General features: G+C 50.5%; 1 protein-coding gene across 3 annotated transcripts in view; it reads left to right on the forward strand.

Moving 5' to 3' along the window:
- The window catches only part of PLEKHA8 (pleckstrin homology domain containing A8), a 44,301-nt gene extending 30,482 nt beyond the window's left edge, over nt 1-13,819 (forward strand). The window contains exons 8-14 of one of the 3 annotated variants that reach the window (XM_060195781.1): nt 1,637-1,796; nt 2,094-2,179; nt 5,994-6,052; nt 6,432-6,562; nt 8,046-8,116; nt 11,787-11,848; nt 13,409-13,819. In XM_060195781.1, the coding sequence (XP_060051764.1) occupies nt 1,637-1,796; nt 2,094-2,179; nt 5,994-6,052; nt 6,432-6,562; nt 8,046-8,116; nt 11,787-11,848; nt 13,409-13,606 (767 nt within the window). In that variant the 3' untranslated portion in view covers nt 13,607-13,819. The remainder of the gene's footprint in view (nt 1-1,636; nt 1,797-2,093; nt 2,180-5,993; nt 6,053-6,431; nt 6,563-8,045; nt 8,117-11,786; nt 11,849-13,408) is intronic. The other 2 variants (XM_060195779.1, XM_060195780.1) reach the window with 2 other exon arrangements.
- Nucleotides 13,820-18,042: the final 4,223 nt, after the last annotated feature.

The following is an 18,042-nucleotide window of genomic DNA, read 5'->3' on the forward strand; positions in this document are numbered from 1 at the left end:
GTCTGTCTGTGTGTCTGTCTGTGGTGTGCCCCTGGTAGGCACTGACTTCCCACTGTGTGCAGGCGTCTCCTGAGCGTCTGTCTGTCCGTCTGTCTGTCTGTGGTGTGCCCCTGGTAGGCACTGACTCCCCACTGTGTGCTGGCGTCTCCTGAGCGTCTGTCTGTCTGTCTGTCTGTCTGTGGTGTGCCCCTGGTAGGCACTGACTTCCCACTGTGTGCGGGCGTCTCCTGAGCGTCTGTCAACAATAGTGACATCATCAACAACAACAACTACAACAATAAAACAGGGGCAACAAAAGGGAATAAGTAAATATTTTTTAAAAGAAAAAAGGAGAGACTCCCGCAGCACTGCTTCGACACTTGTGGGGCTTTCTCCCTGCAGGTGGGGACCAGGGGCTAGAACCCGGGTCCTTTGCATATTGTGATGTGTGTGCTCAACCAGGTGTGCCATACGCAGCCCCCTTTTCTGCTTATTTTTAAACTGAGAAAGGCCCAAGGACCCACTGATTTGCTGTTTTGTGTAGTACTGGAGGCTGGACCCAGAGGCCCTGTGTGAGGGAGGCAAACACTGTCTGCTGAGGCTCCCTATTTCAGTGTATGTGTGTATTTTTATTATTTTTAAAAATATTTTAAAAATTATTTTTATTATCTTTCTTTATTGGCTAGAGACAGCCAGAAATATTGAAGGAAGGGGGAAATAGAGAGGGAGAGAGACAGAGAGACCTACAGCCCTGCTTCACCACTTGTGAAGCTTCCCCCTGCAGGTAGGGCTCGAACCTGGGTCCTTGCACACTGTAACATGTGCGCTCAGCCAGGCGCACCAGCAGCGGCCCTTAGCACGTGTCTTTCTCTGTGGGGCATGTATCATCATCTTCTGACCCTCAGGATTGCTCAGACTGTTCTTGTAGGGTCCGTCTACATGACAAGACCAGCAAAAATGCACCCGAGTGCAGAGTGGCCGCAGGAAGGCGCTACACAGCGTGGAAGCCAGGGCCAGCAGGCAGAGTCCTGGGAGTGTGGGCCAGGCAACTGAAACTCAGAAATGGCTGCAAATGACTAAACAAATGGGGGCCAGGTGGTGGCCACCTGATTGAGTGCACGCTACAGTGCACAATGACCCAGGTTCGAGCTCCCGGTCCCCACCTGCAGGGGGAAAGCTTCATGAGTGGTGAAGCAGGGCTGCAGGCGTCTCTCTGTCTCTCTCCCTCTCTTATCTCCCCCTTCCCTCTCGATTTCTGAGTGTCTCTATCCAATAAATAAAGGTTAAAAAAAAGACTCAACAAGTTTGATTTGAAGATCACTAGTAGATAGATCTTAGCAAGTCCTCCACAACCCACGCAGAACACACTAGTGTACAAAAACAGACCACACATGCTCTGCGTGATGCCAAGACTTTCGAGGCCCCCCACATGCCTTCCCAGTGAGCATGTGCGTTGTGCCTGGTCACTGCGTCCTGTGAGCAGGAGCCTGTGTTCAGGGCCAGTCCCTTCTGTCTCGTGCCTGTGTCTGTGTGCCTATGTCCGGCTGCTTTTTACCTGTACCGCGTGCTGTTTTAGAAGTGTTCAACAGTGAACATCTGTGTCAGCGTTAGAGTAAGTCGTGGGCTGGGTCGGTAATATTCATGTTGGCCTCTGCAGCCCAGCAGGAGAGGAGCCAAGCAGATAGAGGGGAGAAGCCGGGGGACTGTGGCTGCGGCGTGGCTGGGCCAGAGACAGACACCGCGAATCGTGCTCCAGGACCCCACTGCGAGGACGGCCAAGAAGGCATCCCCACGTTTTTCAGTACCATGAACACCAGGTAACCCAGACTTTGTGAACCAGCTAGCAGTTGGAATCCCTCAGCTGGTGGGGTAGCCACGCGTCTGCGTCACTGCCAAGCCTGTCTGCACAGCAGATGCACAGCTGGAGCTTGCTTGCTCGGCGGCTTTTCTCTGCACAGCGATTTTATTTTTAGGCCCGAGTAGAACAGAAAAGGAAGCAGGGCAAGTAGCCTGTCCAGCAGAGGGACAGCTGTCGCCGTGACTACCTCGGGGCTGAGAGTCTAAAGCTGTACTTACCACCTTTCTCCTCCTCCTCTCCTCACAAAATCGCCCAGCTTTAGTGACATCGAGCTTCTGGAAGACAGCGGCATCCCCACAGAAGCATTCTTGGCCTCGTGCTACGCTGTGGTTCCAGTACTAGGTAAGGGGACTCTCTCTGCCCTGAGCCCGTCCGCCTCTGGAACCCGCCTCTTGCCAGAGAGACGCCACTGACTGTGTGCACTGAGGTGACCCTCCCGGCTGCTTTTTCCAGACAGGCCGACATCGGACCATAGTGGAGACTCTGTGATCTTAGCACCACTTTCAGAAGCTCCTTTTAAACTAAGTAGTGAGCTCAGAGTAATAGTGCATACATAGGTATGCATGCATTTGCCCGCTCTAAAATCTTATATAAATGAACTCCTACTGTGTACTCATTTGCATCTGACTTTTTCTCTCAGTATAATGGTTTTGGGGTTTTATTTATTTATTTACTTTTATCATTTTTTATTATCTTTATTTATTATTGGGTAGAGACAGCCAGGTAGAGAGGGAGAGAGACAGAGAGACACCTGCAACCCTGCTTCACCACTTGCAAAGCTTTCCCCCTGCAGGTGGGGGCTGGGGACTCGAACCTGGGTCCTTCTTGCGCACTGTAATGTGTGTGCTCAACCCAGTGTGCCACCATCCAGCCCCTCAGTGCTCTACCCCCATGGACTCATTGACGCCAAGCATGATCCTCCCAGGACCTCATACACAGCGGCTGCTGTCGGCTGAGCGACGTGCTGCCCCTCACTGTGCCTTTGACGCAGACTGAAACAAGCTCTCTCGGTGAAGCCTCTCGGTGTTGTTCCGTTTCAGGCTCTCTCGGCACCTGGGCAAGCTCGACGGGTAGGCTTTGCAGAGCTGAGGGTCCTGGCTTGATCTCTGGTGCTGGGTTTACCAGAGAGCTGTTCCTTCTCTCTCCCTCTGTCTCTGCACCATAAGAAAATCTCTCTCTGATTTGACATAGCTACAGTGATGAGAAAGATTAGGAAAAAAGAAAGTGAGGGAGGAAAGGAACATCAAAGCTGTTCTCTGGGTAGCGAGCCTGCCATGCCAGGCACGTGACCTAGACTCAGGCACTTGAGGGAGTTCTGTCTGTCTGTTTGCTCGTTCTTTGTACCAGAGCTCTGCTCAGATCTGGCTTGTGGTGGTACAGGTGCTTGAACCTGGGACTTTGGAGCCTCAGGCATGAGAGTCTCTTTCCATATAACCATTATGCTGTCTATCCCTGCCCTTGAAGAAGCTTCAGTGCCGTGATGTCTTTCCCCTTTTCCCTCTGTCTCTGTCTTTCTCTTTCTGTCTGAGAAGTTGGTGGAGCAATAAAACGCTGCTAAAAGAAATCAAAGAGGTGCACGCACTACTTTGGCTGTTCTGGTTCTCTGCGTGTGTGAGCCAGAGCTTTCACTGCCGAATTCAGAGCTTGCTGGACATCGGGAGGTGGGTAAGAGTACTTCCTCTGAATGCTCGAAGATTCAGGTCTGATCCCTGGCACTGCCTGTGTCAGAGAGCTGCTTTGCTCATGTGCTCCCTCCCTCTCTCTCTTTCTCTCTGTCTCCGCCTCTCCCTCTCACTCTATTTCTTGCTAAGAAGTCATTGAATAGAATTCTTTTGTAAGCATGTTGAGATGTTAATTAACATGACATCACATTTTTTTATGCACGACATCTTCAGTTTGATCCTTGACACTTAAAGAAAAAAAGAGTTTGAATCTGTAAACCAATTAGGAGAAAATTCATATTCTGACTAGCAGTGAATCCTCTCATCTGTGAGTATGCTATCTCTCTCCATTAACTTGTGTTTTTGAACTTTTTCTCAATAGTGCTTTCTGTAGTTTTTAGTGTAGGAGTCTTACTAGAAATAAATTCTAGTATTGTATGGTTTTAAAGTATATTGCCTCACTTTATAAGTATTCATTAATCACATATAGATATGATTGACTTGTATATTGTCTTTGATAATTGTAAATTTATTTCATGATCTGGACCCTCTTTTTTTTTGCCACCATGATTACTGATGGGGCTCTGTGCCAGCACTATGAATTCACCACTCCTAGCAGCCATTGTTTCCCCTTTCTATTTTATTTGATAGGACCAAGAGAATGGAGAGGAAGATAGGGACAGAGAAAGACAGACACCTGCAGACCTGCTTCACAGCTGTGAGGTTCCCCTCTCACAGGTGGGGAGCGGGGCCCAGACACAGGCCCTTGCCCTCAGCACTGTGTGTGCTCAGCCAGGTGTGCCACTAATCATGGTTCTTACTCGTTTTTAAAAATATTTTTTAATAATTATTTACTTATTCCCTTTTGTTTCCCTTGTTCTTTTTTTATTGTTGTTGTTATTGATGTCATTGTTGTTGGATAGGACAGAGAGAAATGAAGACAGGAGGGGAAGACAGAGAGGGGGAGAGAAAGACAGACACCCGCAGACCTGCTTCACCGCCTGTGAAGCGACTCCCCTGCAGGTGGGGAGCCGGGGGCTCGAACCGGGATCCTCACGCCGGTCCTTGTGCTTTGCGCCACCTGTGCTTAACCCGCTGCGCCACCGCCCGACTCTCTGTCCTGCTATTCTTTGTCCCTTTTTCACTCCTTTCTTGACTCCTAGCTAATCAACCAATCACTTTTAGTTCTGTTTTATTTCCTTTCTTGGTGACTCAGCTACCTATTTTTATCTCTGTCTTTGTTTGAATCAATCAAATACTTTCTGCCCCACTGTCCCTCTGGGTTTTTGAGCCGTGGGCTTTTTTTTTGGTTCTCGTGTGGGTTTGGTCGTCGCACTTGTCCGACAAATACTCAGTAGACCATTTTCTGGCAGGCAAGGCACACGCGGTACTAATACAAAAGCAGAATGGGGCCTAAACCTAGAGACGCATCCCATCCAGCCTGCTGCTGGCAAGACGGGCCAGCGTATGATCACGGTCAGCAAACACGTGTTGGTTTCACCCGCCGCCGCTCAGCTGTGGCTGTGGTGCCACCAGCTGGAACGGATCCCTCAGCCTTCTGCTCCCTCAGGCGTGAAAATCTTGTTGCATGACCACGACGGTATCTCCCAGCCCAACATGGAAGAGTCAGTAATGCAGTTCTCTTCTGCACGAGGCATCTGGACACAAGCTGAAGTCTGGAATAGCCGCGCTAGTCGAGAGGCAGGCGCGTGCCTGGCGGCTGACATGCTGAGCAGTACAGCCCTTTGCCCGTTTTGATATCTGCTTATCTCTACGAGATGCAGAAAGACCAGAGCACAGAGATGCTTCTCCAAATGTTCTACTGAGCCCCGGCCTATGGCCTCACATGTGTGACGCTTCTGCTGTAGCTACTGAGCCACCCAGCCGGCCTCGGCAGTACGTTCTTAACTTACAGATGACCTGCATCTCCTCTGTCCCTTCAGACTTTATTATTAGTCACTCAGAGCACTGTAATAGAAAGTGGGGAGGGGCAGGGTGGAGCACACCAGTTACAATTCGAAAAGACCCAATTTGAGCCCCCAGTCCCCACCTGCAGGGGGGAAGCTTCATGAGTGGTGAAGCAGGCCTGCAGGTGTCTCTGTCTCTATCTCCCCTTCCCTCTCAATTTCTGGCTGTCTCTATCCAATAAATAAATAAAGATTAAAAACCTTAAAAAAAAGGAAACATGGTAAGGGCAGTATTCTGGACTCCTTAGAAACATGTTAAACTTGTATTTAAATATGAAGCTCTTTGAAGAATCTGCTAAATTCATTATTTCTAAAAAGCATTTTCCACTTGAATAAATTGCTTTTTAAAATACTTTTACTGGAAGGGGTAACTGATGGTCTCCGGCAGTTATTGGCCTGTGGGGACGTCTCCCCACAACAGGTGTCTGTCTGCAGAGCACTCAGCCCCAGCGCAGGCCCTTCCCCACCGCATGCCCCAGGGCACCGTGAAAAAGTTGCTGTTTCAGAAGTGTTCTTTCTTCCTTCTAGATAAGCTGGGACCTACGGTGTTTGCTCCTGTTAAAATGGATCTTGTTGGGAATATTAAGGTGAGTGTACTGGCTTATCTCTATGTATCTGTAGAATGTTGTCACCTCTGCCAACCAGAAGAAAGATTCTAAAGGAGGAGGAGGAGGAGGGGCAGAAAAGGAGAAGGAGCAGGAGGAGGTGGAGGAGGAGGAGGAGGTAGAAGACAAGGAGGAGGAGGAGGAGGGGGAGGAAGTGGAGGAGGAGAAGGAGGAGGAAGAGAAGGAGGTAGAGGAGGAGGAGGAGATGGAGGAAGAGGAGGAAAAGGAGGAGGAGGAGGAGAAGGAGGACACTTATCTGTGTCCATGAGTGGGATCATCTCATCTTGGTCCTTCTCTTTCTGGCTGATCTCACTTCACATGATTCCTTTTAACTGAGTTGATGTCCTTGCTTTTGCTGCAGAAAGTGAACCAGAAGTATATAACCAACAGAGACGAATTCACCACGCTCCAGAAGATCGTGCTACATGAAGTGGGGGCAGACGTAGCTCGGGTGAGGAACTCGGCCACAGAGGCCCTCCTGTGGCTCAAGAGGTGAGGCAGCCGATTGCACTCAGGTGTCTCCAGCAGAACAGACTGGCTGTGCGGAGGGTTCAGGATGGGGGGTCTAGCCTACCCAGCACTCCTCCTGTGGGAGGCTCAGAGAGCAGAAGCCCCGTGCTGGGTCAGAGTGGGGGGTCTAGCCCACCCAGCACTCCTCCTGTGGGAGGCTCAGAGAGCAGAAGCCCCGTGCTGGGTCAGGGTGGGGGGGTCTAGCCCACCCAGCACTCCTCCTGTGGGAGGCTCAGAGAGCAGAAGCCCCGTGCTGGGTCAGAGTGGGGGATCTAGCCCACCCAGCACTCCTCCTGTGGGAGGCTCAGAGAGCAGAAGCCCCGTGCTGGGTCAGGGTGGGGGGGTCTAGCCCACCCAGCACTCCTCCTGTGGGAGGCTCAGCAGAAGCCCCGTGCTGGGTCAGAGTGGGGGGATCTAGCCCACCCAGCACTCCTCCTGTGGGAGGCTCAGAGAGCAGAAGCCCCGTGCTGGGTCGTACCTCCCTACTGATGTTTATAAACATCTCTTATGTTGACAGCATGTACAAGGCAGGAATGTTAAAGGACAATACAGTTGACTGGTGTCTAAGTGAGTGGGCCTTTAACTTTAATGACATCAGAACCTCTTACATGGCATTACATTTTTTTCATCATTATCTTTATTAAATAGAGACAGCCAGAGGGTAGAAAGAGATAGGGAGGGAGAGAGAAAGAAGCGCTTGCAGACCTGCTTCACTACTGGCAAAGTCTTCCCACTGCAGGGGCCAGGGGCTCACACCGGGTCCTTGTTTAGTAGGACGTGCACTTAACCAGGTGTGCCACCACCCGGCCCAGAAGGCATTTAATTTATGTTATTTCCCCCTTTTTACTAGTGATTTAACAGTTTGACAAACTAAGATTTCAGGGGTATGATTTCACAGTGATGCGTGGTCAGTGTAGACCGCCATGCCCTTGGAGGAACCCTAACACAGATCGTTCCATGCCATACTCGAGAGTTGGGATCACGAACTAATAAACAGGCCTGCAGAATTTGCATTTTAACACGTTCCCAGGTGATGCTGAAGCTGCCAGTCCTGGGAGCACATTTGAAAACGGCTGTCTCAGTACAGCAGATGAGGGCGGTCTAGAAGGCTGGCAAGGCCGATCACCTGGACAGCTTGCCTGCATGGTCGTGGGTGAGACCCAGGCTCACACCAGGCCCCACTGCCCTGGTGAAAACTGCAGTGCCATGGTGTCTGTCCTCCTGTGTCGCTGTCTCCGCCTGTCTGGAAAAAAATGTCAGTTCAGAGTGATAAAGCCCCGTCCCTGAGCCAGCCAGTCAGCAGCTGTGAAGGAGCTACAGAAAGCGAAGGGAGACGGAGACGGCGGGAGAGATGCAGAGAGGCCTGCCCCGTGCTGCTGTGCCGCGGAAGCTGGTCCTGCCGTTCTCTATGCCTAGTCAATGCGAATAAGCTCTGAAAAGAATGGTTTTCTTTCTTTTGCTTTAGAGGCCTCAAGTTTTTGAAGGGGTTTTTGACAGAGGTGAAGAATGGAGAAAAGGACATCCAGACAGCACTCAGTAAGTGTGAGACGCACGGACTGTCCCTGTCAAGGCGGGCGGAGGCCCTGGGGAGATGCCTGTGGGGACGCGCTCTGCCTCTCCGCTCTGGATGTGTTTCCCTTGTCTCTTACAATCAACTGTGTTTCTTACGTGCTTTGTCAAAAGCAGGGAAATAAGAGGCCCCAGGAGACAGCGACCTGCTAACCTGAGTTATTAAAAGCCACATTCCTTTTCTTTTTCTTTTAAATAAAAGGTTTATTTAATCAACAAGAGAGGGAAGGAGAACCAGAGTATCATTCTGGCAGGTACCATGCTGAGGCTTGAACTCCAGATTCCATGCTTGAGAGTTCAACCCTGAGTCCTCTGTGCCCCCTCCAGGGCTGCAAACGCCGTTCTCTTTAACAGAGAGCTAGGCTAATCAAGAGCCATCGTTCAGTGTTGGTGGAGGATCGAATATTGAGGGCGTGTAGCCCTTCCTAAAGTAGCCTTCACATTTAGTGCCGGCCTCCAGAATCAGCGTGGAGGATCAGCTTTGGAAATCATCCCTGGCAGGGCCGGGCAGGGGAGCACCGGGTTGAGTGCACGTGGTACAAAATGCAAGGACCCGGGTTCGAGTCCCCCGGCTCCCCACCTGCAAGGAGGCCGCTTCCCAGGTGGTGAGGCGGGTCTGCAGGCGTCTGTCTTTCTCTCCCCGTCTCTCTGTCGCCCTTCCCCTTCTCATCTTCTCTCTGCCAAGAATAAAAATTGGTCTCCAGGAGCAGTGGCTTTGTAGTGCTGGCACTGAGCCCCAGCAGTAACCCTGGAGGCCAGTTAATTAATCAGTTAATTACACAAACAAATAAAAAAGAATTCATCAAATAAAAACGTATGGGGGTCTGGGAATTACTCTAAAGTGAGCAAAATAGTTGAAGCCCACTGAAGACCCTCCAGTCCCTAGCAGACAGGTTTTAGGGAACACTGAGGACTTGGACACATATGCGTAGTGCTCATCAGGGTCCAGACTCTTCCCCGTGGCCAATAAGACTCTTCCAGCATGCACCTAGTGACCTTGAAAAGGTGTCCTTGAAGTCCAGCCTTGTTATGATGCAGAGAAGGACATGGCCAGACTCTGTGGCGGTGGTCACGATACTGACATGAGCCAGGGAGTCTGCTCGGTGGCCAGAGCTCGAAGCCCCAGCACCAAGTATGCTGATGCTGCCACTGCTCTCTCCCTCTCTCTCTCTCTCTCTCTCGTATGAAACAGTGTTTGAACATAAATGAATAGTGAAATGAATGGATTTGGAGAGTGTCTTGGGGCAGGGCACCCAGTGTTAGCAGTGGCCTTGTATCCCAGTCAGCTGGAAGTTCTGTCTCCTCCTTTTCCTCTGCTCTTGACCGTGAGTCCTGGTGGATTCTGCCCCGGCAGCATCACCCCCAGCCTCACTGTTTGTCTCCTCCTTTTCCTCTGCTCTTGACCGTGAGTCCTGGTGGATTCTGCCCCCACAGGGTCTCCCTCAGCCTCACTGTCTGTCTCCTCTTCCTCTGCTCTTGACCATGAGTCCTGGTGGATTCTGCCCCGGCAGCATCACCCCCAGCCTCACTGTTGAGAGACACTTTTTATCCTGGAAACAATAAAAACTGGTGTTTCTTTAGCACTTGATGAATTTATTGTATTTTTTCTTTAATTTTTCTGCTGCCACTAGTATCGTCTCTGGAGCTTGGTGTCTGCACTAAAAACCCATGGTTCCTGATGGCCATTGTCCCCCCCCCTTTTTTTCTTTTATTTGGTAGGACAGAGAGAGAAGTGGTGAGGTGAGGGGAAGATAAAAACCCATGGTTCCTGATGGCCATTGTCCCCCCCTTTTTTTTTCTTTTATTTCGTAGGACAGAGAGAGACGTGGTGAGGCGAGGGGAAGATGAGGGGAGAGAGACACACCTGTAGTGCTGCTTCATTGACCGTGAAGCTTCTCCCTGCAGGTGAAGATGAGGGGCAGGGAGAGAGACACACCTGTAGTGCTGCTTCACTGACCATGAAGCTTCTCCCTGCAGGGGAAGATGAGGGGGAGGGAGGGAGACACACCTGTAGTGCTGCTTCACTGACCGTGAAGCTTCTCCCTGCAGGGGAAGATGAGGGGAGGGAGACACACCTGTAGTGCTGCGTCACTGACCGTGAAGCTTCTCCCTGCAGGGGAAGATGAGGGGAGGGAGAGAGACACACCTGTAGTGCTGCGTCACTGACCGTGAAGCTTCTCCCTGCAGGTGAAGATGAGGGGGAGGGAGGGAGACACACCTGTAGTGCTGCGTCACTGACCGTGAAGCTTCTCCCTGCAGGGGAAGATGAGGGGGAGGGAGAGAGACACACCTGTAGTGCTGCGTCACTGACCGTGAAGCTTCTCCCTGCAGGGGAAGATGAGGGGAGAGAGACACACCTGTAGTGCTGCGTCACTGACCGTGAAGCTTCTCCCTGCAGGGGAAGATGAGGGGGAGGGAGAGAGACACCTGTAGTGCTGCTTCACTGACCGTGAAGCTTCTCCCTGCAGGGGAAGATGAGGGCTTGAACTTGGGTCCTTGGACATGCGGTGTGTCCTCTACTGGGCTTTCAATGGCCTAGCCCCTTGATGAAGAATTTAGGAAATTTAATTTTCAAATTGACTTTCACAGACTAAGGAATTAACATAATGAAAGATTGAAATTCCAGCTGAGACCACAGGACCTGAGGATGGTCACTTTGGGGTTCATCTTACTTTACTTTATTAGTGATCTAGGGTTCCTTCTGAGGCCCCTGAGGTCCTCACTGATACATCAAAAGGCCTTCTCTCCCACTTGGGGGCCAGCTACATTCTGGGTTTTCTGTGCATCCCCGAGTCTCCAGAGAGACTCAGTTATATTTTCCCTGTGTCTCCTGATTTCAAGTTCAAAAATATATTCACTGTAGTAATTGAGTTCAGTCCCTAACAGCACATGTACCAGAGTGATGTCTGGTTCATTCTCTCTCTCCTCCTATCTTCTTCATTAAAAAAAAAAAAAAAAAAAAAAGAACCTGTACGTTTTCTCCTACTCAAGTTGGGGGGGGGAGCATCAGACGCACATGTGCCTGGCAGAGCTCATATTATCATGTGCCAGGGCCCAGGTTCAAGCCCCGCCCCTCCCTGCAAAGAGGCATCTTCACAAGCAGGGAAGCAGTACCTTCTTTTTTAAAAAACATTTTTTTATATTTATTTATTTTCCCTTTTGTTGCCCTTGTTATTTTTATTGTTGCTGTATTAACAATATTGTTAATGTTGTTACTGATATCGATATTAGATAGGACAGAGAGAATGGAGAGAGGAGGGGAAGACAGAGAGAGGGAGAGAAAGACAGACACCTGCAGACCTGCTTCACCGCCTGTGAAGCGACTCCCCTGCAGGGGGGGAGCCAGGGGCTCGAACCGGGATCTTCACGTCGGTCCTCGCACTTGGCGCCACGTGCGCTCAACCTGCTGCACTGCCGCCCGACTCCCGAAGCAGTGCCTTCTATTCCCCCCTTTCCCTTTCAGTGTCTACCTCTATAAAATATCTGGGGGGCACAATATTAGAATTAGTCTTTTTCATCAGATCATGACACCAGCAAGCCCACGCTTCTGCATATACTAGAAAGGACTTCATACAAGTAGCACATCAGACTCCAGTAAAATCGCTCCTGACGTAACGTGACCTTCTTTATTTTCAAGACAATGCGTACGGCAGAACATTGCGGCAACACCACGGCTGGGTGGTTCGAGGAGTCTTTGCGGTAAGTGATCCTCCTGCCTTCTGATGCCCTGAAGGTCTAGAGCAAGGAGTCTTGCTGTGAGTACCGACGCCCATGTTCAGCGGGGAAGCAGTTACAGAAGCCAGACCTCCTACCTTCTGCTCCCACAATGACCCTGGGTCCATGCTCCCAGAGGGATAAAGAATGGGAAAGCTATAAGGGGAGGGGATGGGATACGGAGTTCTGGTGCTGGGAACTGTGTGGAGTTGTGCCGCTCTTACCCCATGGTCTTGTCAACATTTCCATTTTATAAATAAATTTTTTAAATGATTTAAAAATAAGACTGCGATGCCCTGGGCAGGCGGCAGTGTGGGAGCATGGGCTGGCCTAGCACCTGAAGACGGCATGTCCTGGGGATTCAGCTGGCTTGCTCGGCCCGCTGTGAATGACAAGGGACTATTTCGTGGGACTATTTTATAGGTTCTGGCTTTTTCTCTCAACGTTCCTTGTCTTGATGGCAACGTTCATCCTCAAGAGGGCTCAATTTTATACTGGCCTATTCTGTCCCTCAGATGTCATTCCTGAGCTGACACTTAAAACAGAATTCTTTGTTTACTTTAATTAGTTTATTTTAGAGTATGTTTTCCTTTATTGGGGGATTAGTGGTTTACAGTCAACAGTGAAATACAGTCGTTGGTCCATGTGTCACATTTCTGTTTCTTTTTTTTTTTTAATATTTATTCCCTTTTGTTGCCCTTGTTGTTTTTTTATTGTTGTGGTTATTATTATTGCTGTCATCGTCATTGTTGGATAGGACAGAGAGAAATGGGGAGAGGAGGGTAAGACAGAGGGGGAGAGAAAGACAGACACCTGCAGACCTGCTTCACCGCCTGTGAAGCGACTCCCCTGCAGGTGGGGAGCGGGGGGCTCGAGCCAGGATCCTTACGCCGGTCCTTGTACTTTGCGCCACATGCACTTAACCCAGGGCACTACCACCAGACTCCCTCTATATTTATTTTTAAGAATCACTGTGGGCCAGGTGTTGGCGCACCTGGTTGAGCGCACGTTACAGTGCACAAAGACCTGAGTTCGAGCCCCAGTCTCACCTGTAGGGGGAAAGCTTTGTGAGTGGTGAATCAGGGTTGCAGGTGTCTCTCTGTCTCTCCCTCTCTGTCATCCCCTCTTGATTTCTGGTTGTCTCTATCCAATAAATAAAGATTTTTTTTTTAAAAAAAGAATCATTTGTTTTATGAGTGAGACCAGAACACCACTTGGTCAGATGCTATGCCAGGAATCCAACCCAGGGCCTCACATCTGCAAGGCCGATGCACTACCTACCAAGGAACCCCACTCTACCCACCCTCCGGGTATTTATAACTGAACTTCAGATTCATGAGTTGAAAGGATATGTTCTCTTTTTTTGTTTTTTTTTAACCCCCTGTCTCCTCAACTCTGTGTGTGTGTGTGTGTGTGTGTGTGTGTGTGTGTGAGAGAGAGAGAGAGAGAGAGAGAGAGAGCACGTGTGAGCATGTGTGCAGCCACACACACGTGTGAGGAAAAGAGCGACAGGGTGCCAACTCTCAGAGCCACTCTCTTTTGCAGTTAGCGCTGCGGGCAGCCCCGTCCTATGAAGACTTTGTAGCTGCGCTGACCATGAAGGAAGGCGACCACCGCAAGCCAGCGTTCAGTGCCGGGATGCAGAGGGACCTCAGCCTGTACCTCCCCGCCATGGACAGGCAGCTGGCGATCCTGGACGCGCTGTACGAAGCCCACGGCCTGGAGTCTGACGAGGTGGTATGACGTCTGCAGGAGAGCCACCTCCTGACTGCAGGGAATAAAGTTTGCTTGATTCCCAGCATCAGCTTCAAGCCTCTGTAGCTCCTCAGCTGGGGGGATGGAGAAGAGACGGCGAGGCCTAGTGCTTTGATATTTAATCGTTTTAAAGCACATGTGTTTTGTGTGTTTAAGATCAAGGTGCTAAATATATGTCAGCTGAGAGACCTTCGGGAACCCGGGCCTCAAATACAGACTTGAGCTGTCCAGAGCGGGCTTGAAAAATGGATTTGTTGCGGCTGTGTTATGTCTTCTTTCATTTCTAGTTTTTATGCTTAATGGGTTCTCCAAACCCAAGCTGCAAGGGAACAGATCGTGCACTAAGGACACATAGCCAGTGCTCAGCCAACTTAGACTCGACTGAAACTTTGGAAGGAAGCTAAGCCTCTTTGTTGAAATGTGGAGTTTGCTATTTCTAGATGTCTTTCCAAGAAACTTCTTCACTGCTCTGTGGACAAGAAGAACCTGTGTGTAGCCAAAGTGTTGTCCGGGTGGGTGTGACCAGGTCACCTTGCGAGGTGGGGAAGGGAAGACTGCCTCTGAGGAGGTGAGTGGGGAGCAGACGGGGCGGTGTGCAGGTCACCCAGGACAGCCCTCTTGCCGCCTGCACCGTCTCGGCTGGACCTCTCAGGGATGATGCCCCAGTTTCAGAAGTCAGGTTCAGAGGCTGGAGGGTTTGCTCATGGTCACACAGTTTTAAATAGAGGGGCCAGGTGATATTTCTGTGTGGTCTGAACCATCTGCATCAAAATCAAGTGGAGATCTTGTTCAGAAAGTGAATTCCCAGAGCTTGTCCTCAGCCGGGGAAGTAGAAGCATAGCCGTGGGGCTCGGGAAGCCTGCGCTGGAATAAATGTGCCAGGTGACTCTTCACGCACAGAGGGTTTAAAGTGCCACATCAAATCGCAGCCTGCAGATTGCTTGCTTCCTGCATGAACTGAATGATGCCTCCCACTCCCCCAAAGAGGATTAGTCTTCATCACTTCCGTACAACAGTTAGAGGAAGAGTGCGAAGAAGAACGAGCTTACCCAGCTCCAGGGTCCAGCTAGCAGCCCTGGGCTACACACTGGCGGTGGCGTGCTTTGTCATTCATATGGACATAATCGCCAGGCGCAGCTGCTTGCTGGAGGGAACAGCTCTGAGGCTGTGCGAGTCCAGATCTCCCTGCAGACAGCCTCGGTGAGGCAGAGGCCTGACGCTTGGGTGCCAGGACTGCAGCCCTCTTTTCTCGGGAGGACAAGCTGCCACGTGTGTGTGGGGTGGGGGCTCCCCGCCTCATGCTACTCCCTAGTAGCTACAAGTTCCGGATGCGCTAGTCCCCTGGGGGTAGACGATGGAGGGCTTTGAGGGGCACTGATGCTGCCCCAGAACCCTAAGGCAGAGAAGGCCTGGGCCCAGAGGCTAGTGCTAGAGCGGGTTGATTTAGTCCTCGGGCTGACCTGAAACAACGAGCATTCACTTAGCTGATATTAATGAAGCAGACATCCTGAAGATGAAGAAAAGTGAAGAAAACGACCTGGAAAGCGGTGGTCAGAAGGTGCTGATGCTTCTGTGGGCAGCCGTGTGGCTCTCCTGGGTGTCAGGAGTTGTGTGAGTATGGGCCACAGGGCTGAGGGGGAGTTCAGATTCCCTGCCTGCAACCTACCTCCTCAAAGGGAGCAGGCAGGCGGCAGGTCTGGCCTGGGGCTCGCAGGCCTTGTGTCATTAAGAGGGGAGCTACCCAGATGGTACTACTGAGACACCGAGCCTCCTAGCAGCCGACGGCACCCCATCACCTCGGGTGAACTGGCAGGGACTCTGGGGAAGGCGCCGATACCCTGAAGAGACCTCAGCCTTGCCCCGAGGCCTGGAACCCACACAAGGAGATGTGCTCAGCACGGGCACTTCACACATATGTAGGCACTGCCCTGATGTCTACTGTCACTTGGCAACCCAGATCAGAATGACTGGGAAAACTTGAATGAGTTACACTTTCTACTCACTCTTTGTTCCTGCCTGTCGAAACAGGTAATAATTTTCAATAGATACATTACTCACTGAAGCATACAAAGTTTAAGATGTGTAAAGCTCCAAGAGTCCTTAAATAAAAATAACTTCAAGTTGGACCTAATAAATTTAAGGCTTAAATCGTCCTCCTCCTCCATTGATGGCATTTACTTTTCCATAAGTAGAGCTAACTAGAGATTACTTTCTAAGAAGGGTACAGTGAAAGAAGTTAGTTACGGCTTTCTCTTCATGATCTTCAAAGATTGTCTGGATCACTTACGATTTTCCTCCCCCTGACAGTGAGAGTTGAGAAGACACCAGTATGCTTCCTGGCAAAATAAGCACCTCGTTCTCAGTGCTCAAAGCCTTGCAGCTTTCTCTTTCCAGAGTAACGTTGAGGGGAGACCCAGGGTGAAGAGCCACGTGCCCTCTTGATGGCAGTAGAAGCTGATAAATAACACTTGGTTAGACTCATCCCATTGAGTTCACCCTCTTGGGGGTGAGTCTGTGGCTATGAGGTGGAGACATTTGCTCACTGGCTCTTGAGTTAGTGCTGCAGGGAGTTCTAGAAGCAGGTCTCTTGGCTTTCCCCTGGGGGTTGACTTTGGAAGTCAAATGCGGAGTTTGAGGATGTGTAAGTAGTGACACTTGAGGCACGTTGTCACCACAAATTGCATGTCACTGTGAGCGTGAGGCTTCTCAGATGTGGCGTTGCAACGAGCTCCCTAACTCAGCCTCACTGCTTCTCTCTTGTCGACTGCTAGAGCCTTCGTATGTGCCCTTCTCCGACTCCCAGACTCTTCTCCCAACAGCTGGCAAAGTACCTTGGCGGCTAGAGTGCAGGGCCTGCATGTCCCTCTCCCCTTGAGTCACTCTGCTCTGCTGACAGCATCTTCAGCACGTACGTGGAGCACTTGACCTAGCCCACACTAGGCTCAGATGCCCCCTCAGACGGGTCCTGTCCCTCCCAGACGTCAGTCACTTTGTGACCCAGGCGGCTGCATGTCCCTGTAAAGCAAGTGGCCACCGTGACCTGGCGTCGGGCAGGAGCAGTGTGCTGCCAGCAGCATGTGCCGTCTGAAGTTGCCAGTGGCATATGTGTAGACGCCAAAAACTGCACCCAAGGAAGAAATCGGTAGACACACCTCTTAAAAGTAAATTCGAATAAAAGAGCTGAAGGCATAGGTGTGACATTAAGGAAATGAACCCCAAGCGTGGTGGTCACAAATAGGAATAAACATCAGGAAGGTGGTGGAGAGAACCAGAGCATCACGAGCAAAGGATGCTGTGGCCTCGGCGCTCCTGCTGGAGGAGACGACTCCCAGGGTTTTTCCTACTAAGCTGTCGATGCTCTGTAAGAAGCTGGTCGCGTCAAGATGTGTTTCTGAACCAAGCAGTATAGCTATAGTCAGATTGCAGAACTGTCCCACTTGCCTGCTCTCATATTTCATTTCTTCCTTCCTCTCTCTCTCTCTCCCTCTCTCAAGTGTGGGCTGTCTATTTTTTTTTTTTTTTTTTTTTAGTTTTTAGATTTGGAATTTATAGGAAAACCTGGAGTCTGTCCGCTGAGCGCATGTGATCGGGCTGACTTCAGATGCTCCTGTGATCTGTTCGGGCTGTAACAGCAGTGTGCGTGCAGTCAGCGTTGTCCCTGTGAAGTGTGTCTGGAGCACCTTATGTAGAAATGTGTCCTGCTTCTGGGTGCCCCTTGTGTTCTGAAGTTGCTCGCTCAGGGGTTTCGTGATCAACACAAAAGGACTCACCAGCTGTCGGACAGTACTCATGACTCCTTATCATCTCTGACAAGGCTCTTGGGGACTCTGCTGGCAATTCTTTGAATAGACTCTTCACTGGGCCTTGACTGTAAGCATCCTGGCTCCCCATCCCGTTCCAGCCGATAGTCCTGTGCTCAGAGACCCCTTTGCATGAGTTCTCCTTGCAAGGCTGCACTAAGGCCCTAAGGGCACAGGTAAGCAGTCTTGGATGGGACAGTCCGTCGATGCATGCATTCATCTCTCGCCACTGTTTTTTTACAGCCTTTCATCAAAATGGAAAAAAACTAAGCGTAACAGTTGTCTGTATAGCAAAAATGTTCACAATTGTTTGGCTACCCTTCTCTTTCAGAGGAAACAGACACTTTGTGATAATCTGTGAGACACAGAGAGAGACCGTGTGTATTCCAAACACCACTCTCTGTGCTTTATGCGGAGCTCATGGTTCCTTCCTACAATCTCCAGATGGAAACCGCCACGAATGGCTGCCGCCCTTGAAAAGCTGATGTCCTCACCCAGACTCCCTCCTGTAGGGCCATTTCTAGGTGAAGGCAGCAATGAAAGGTGACCTGGAAGTAACTCTCTGGCTTCTCAGAAAGGCTAAGGAGCCAGGCTCATGCATGTCTGATGTGTGCGTTCTCTGTG

The sequence above is a fragment of the Erinaceus europaeus genome, chromosome 8 (assembly GCF_950295315.1).
Source record: "Erinaceus europaeus chromosome 8, mEriEur2.1, whole genome shotgun sequence".
Classification (NCBI taxonomy): domain Eukaryota; kingdom Metazoa; phylum Chordata; class Mammalia; order Eulipotyphla; family Erinaceidae; genus Erinaceus; species Erinaceus europaeus.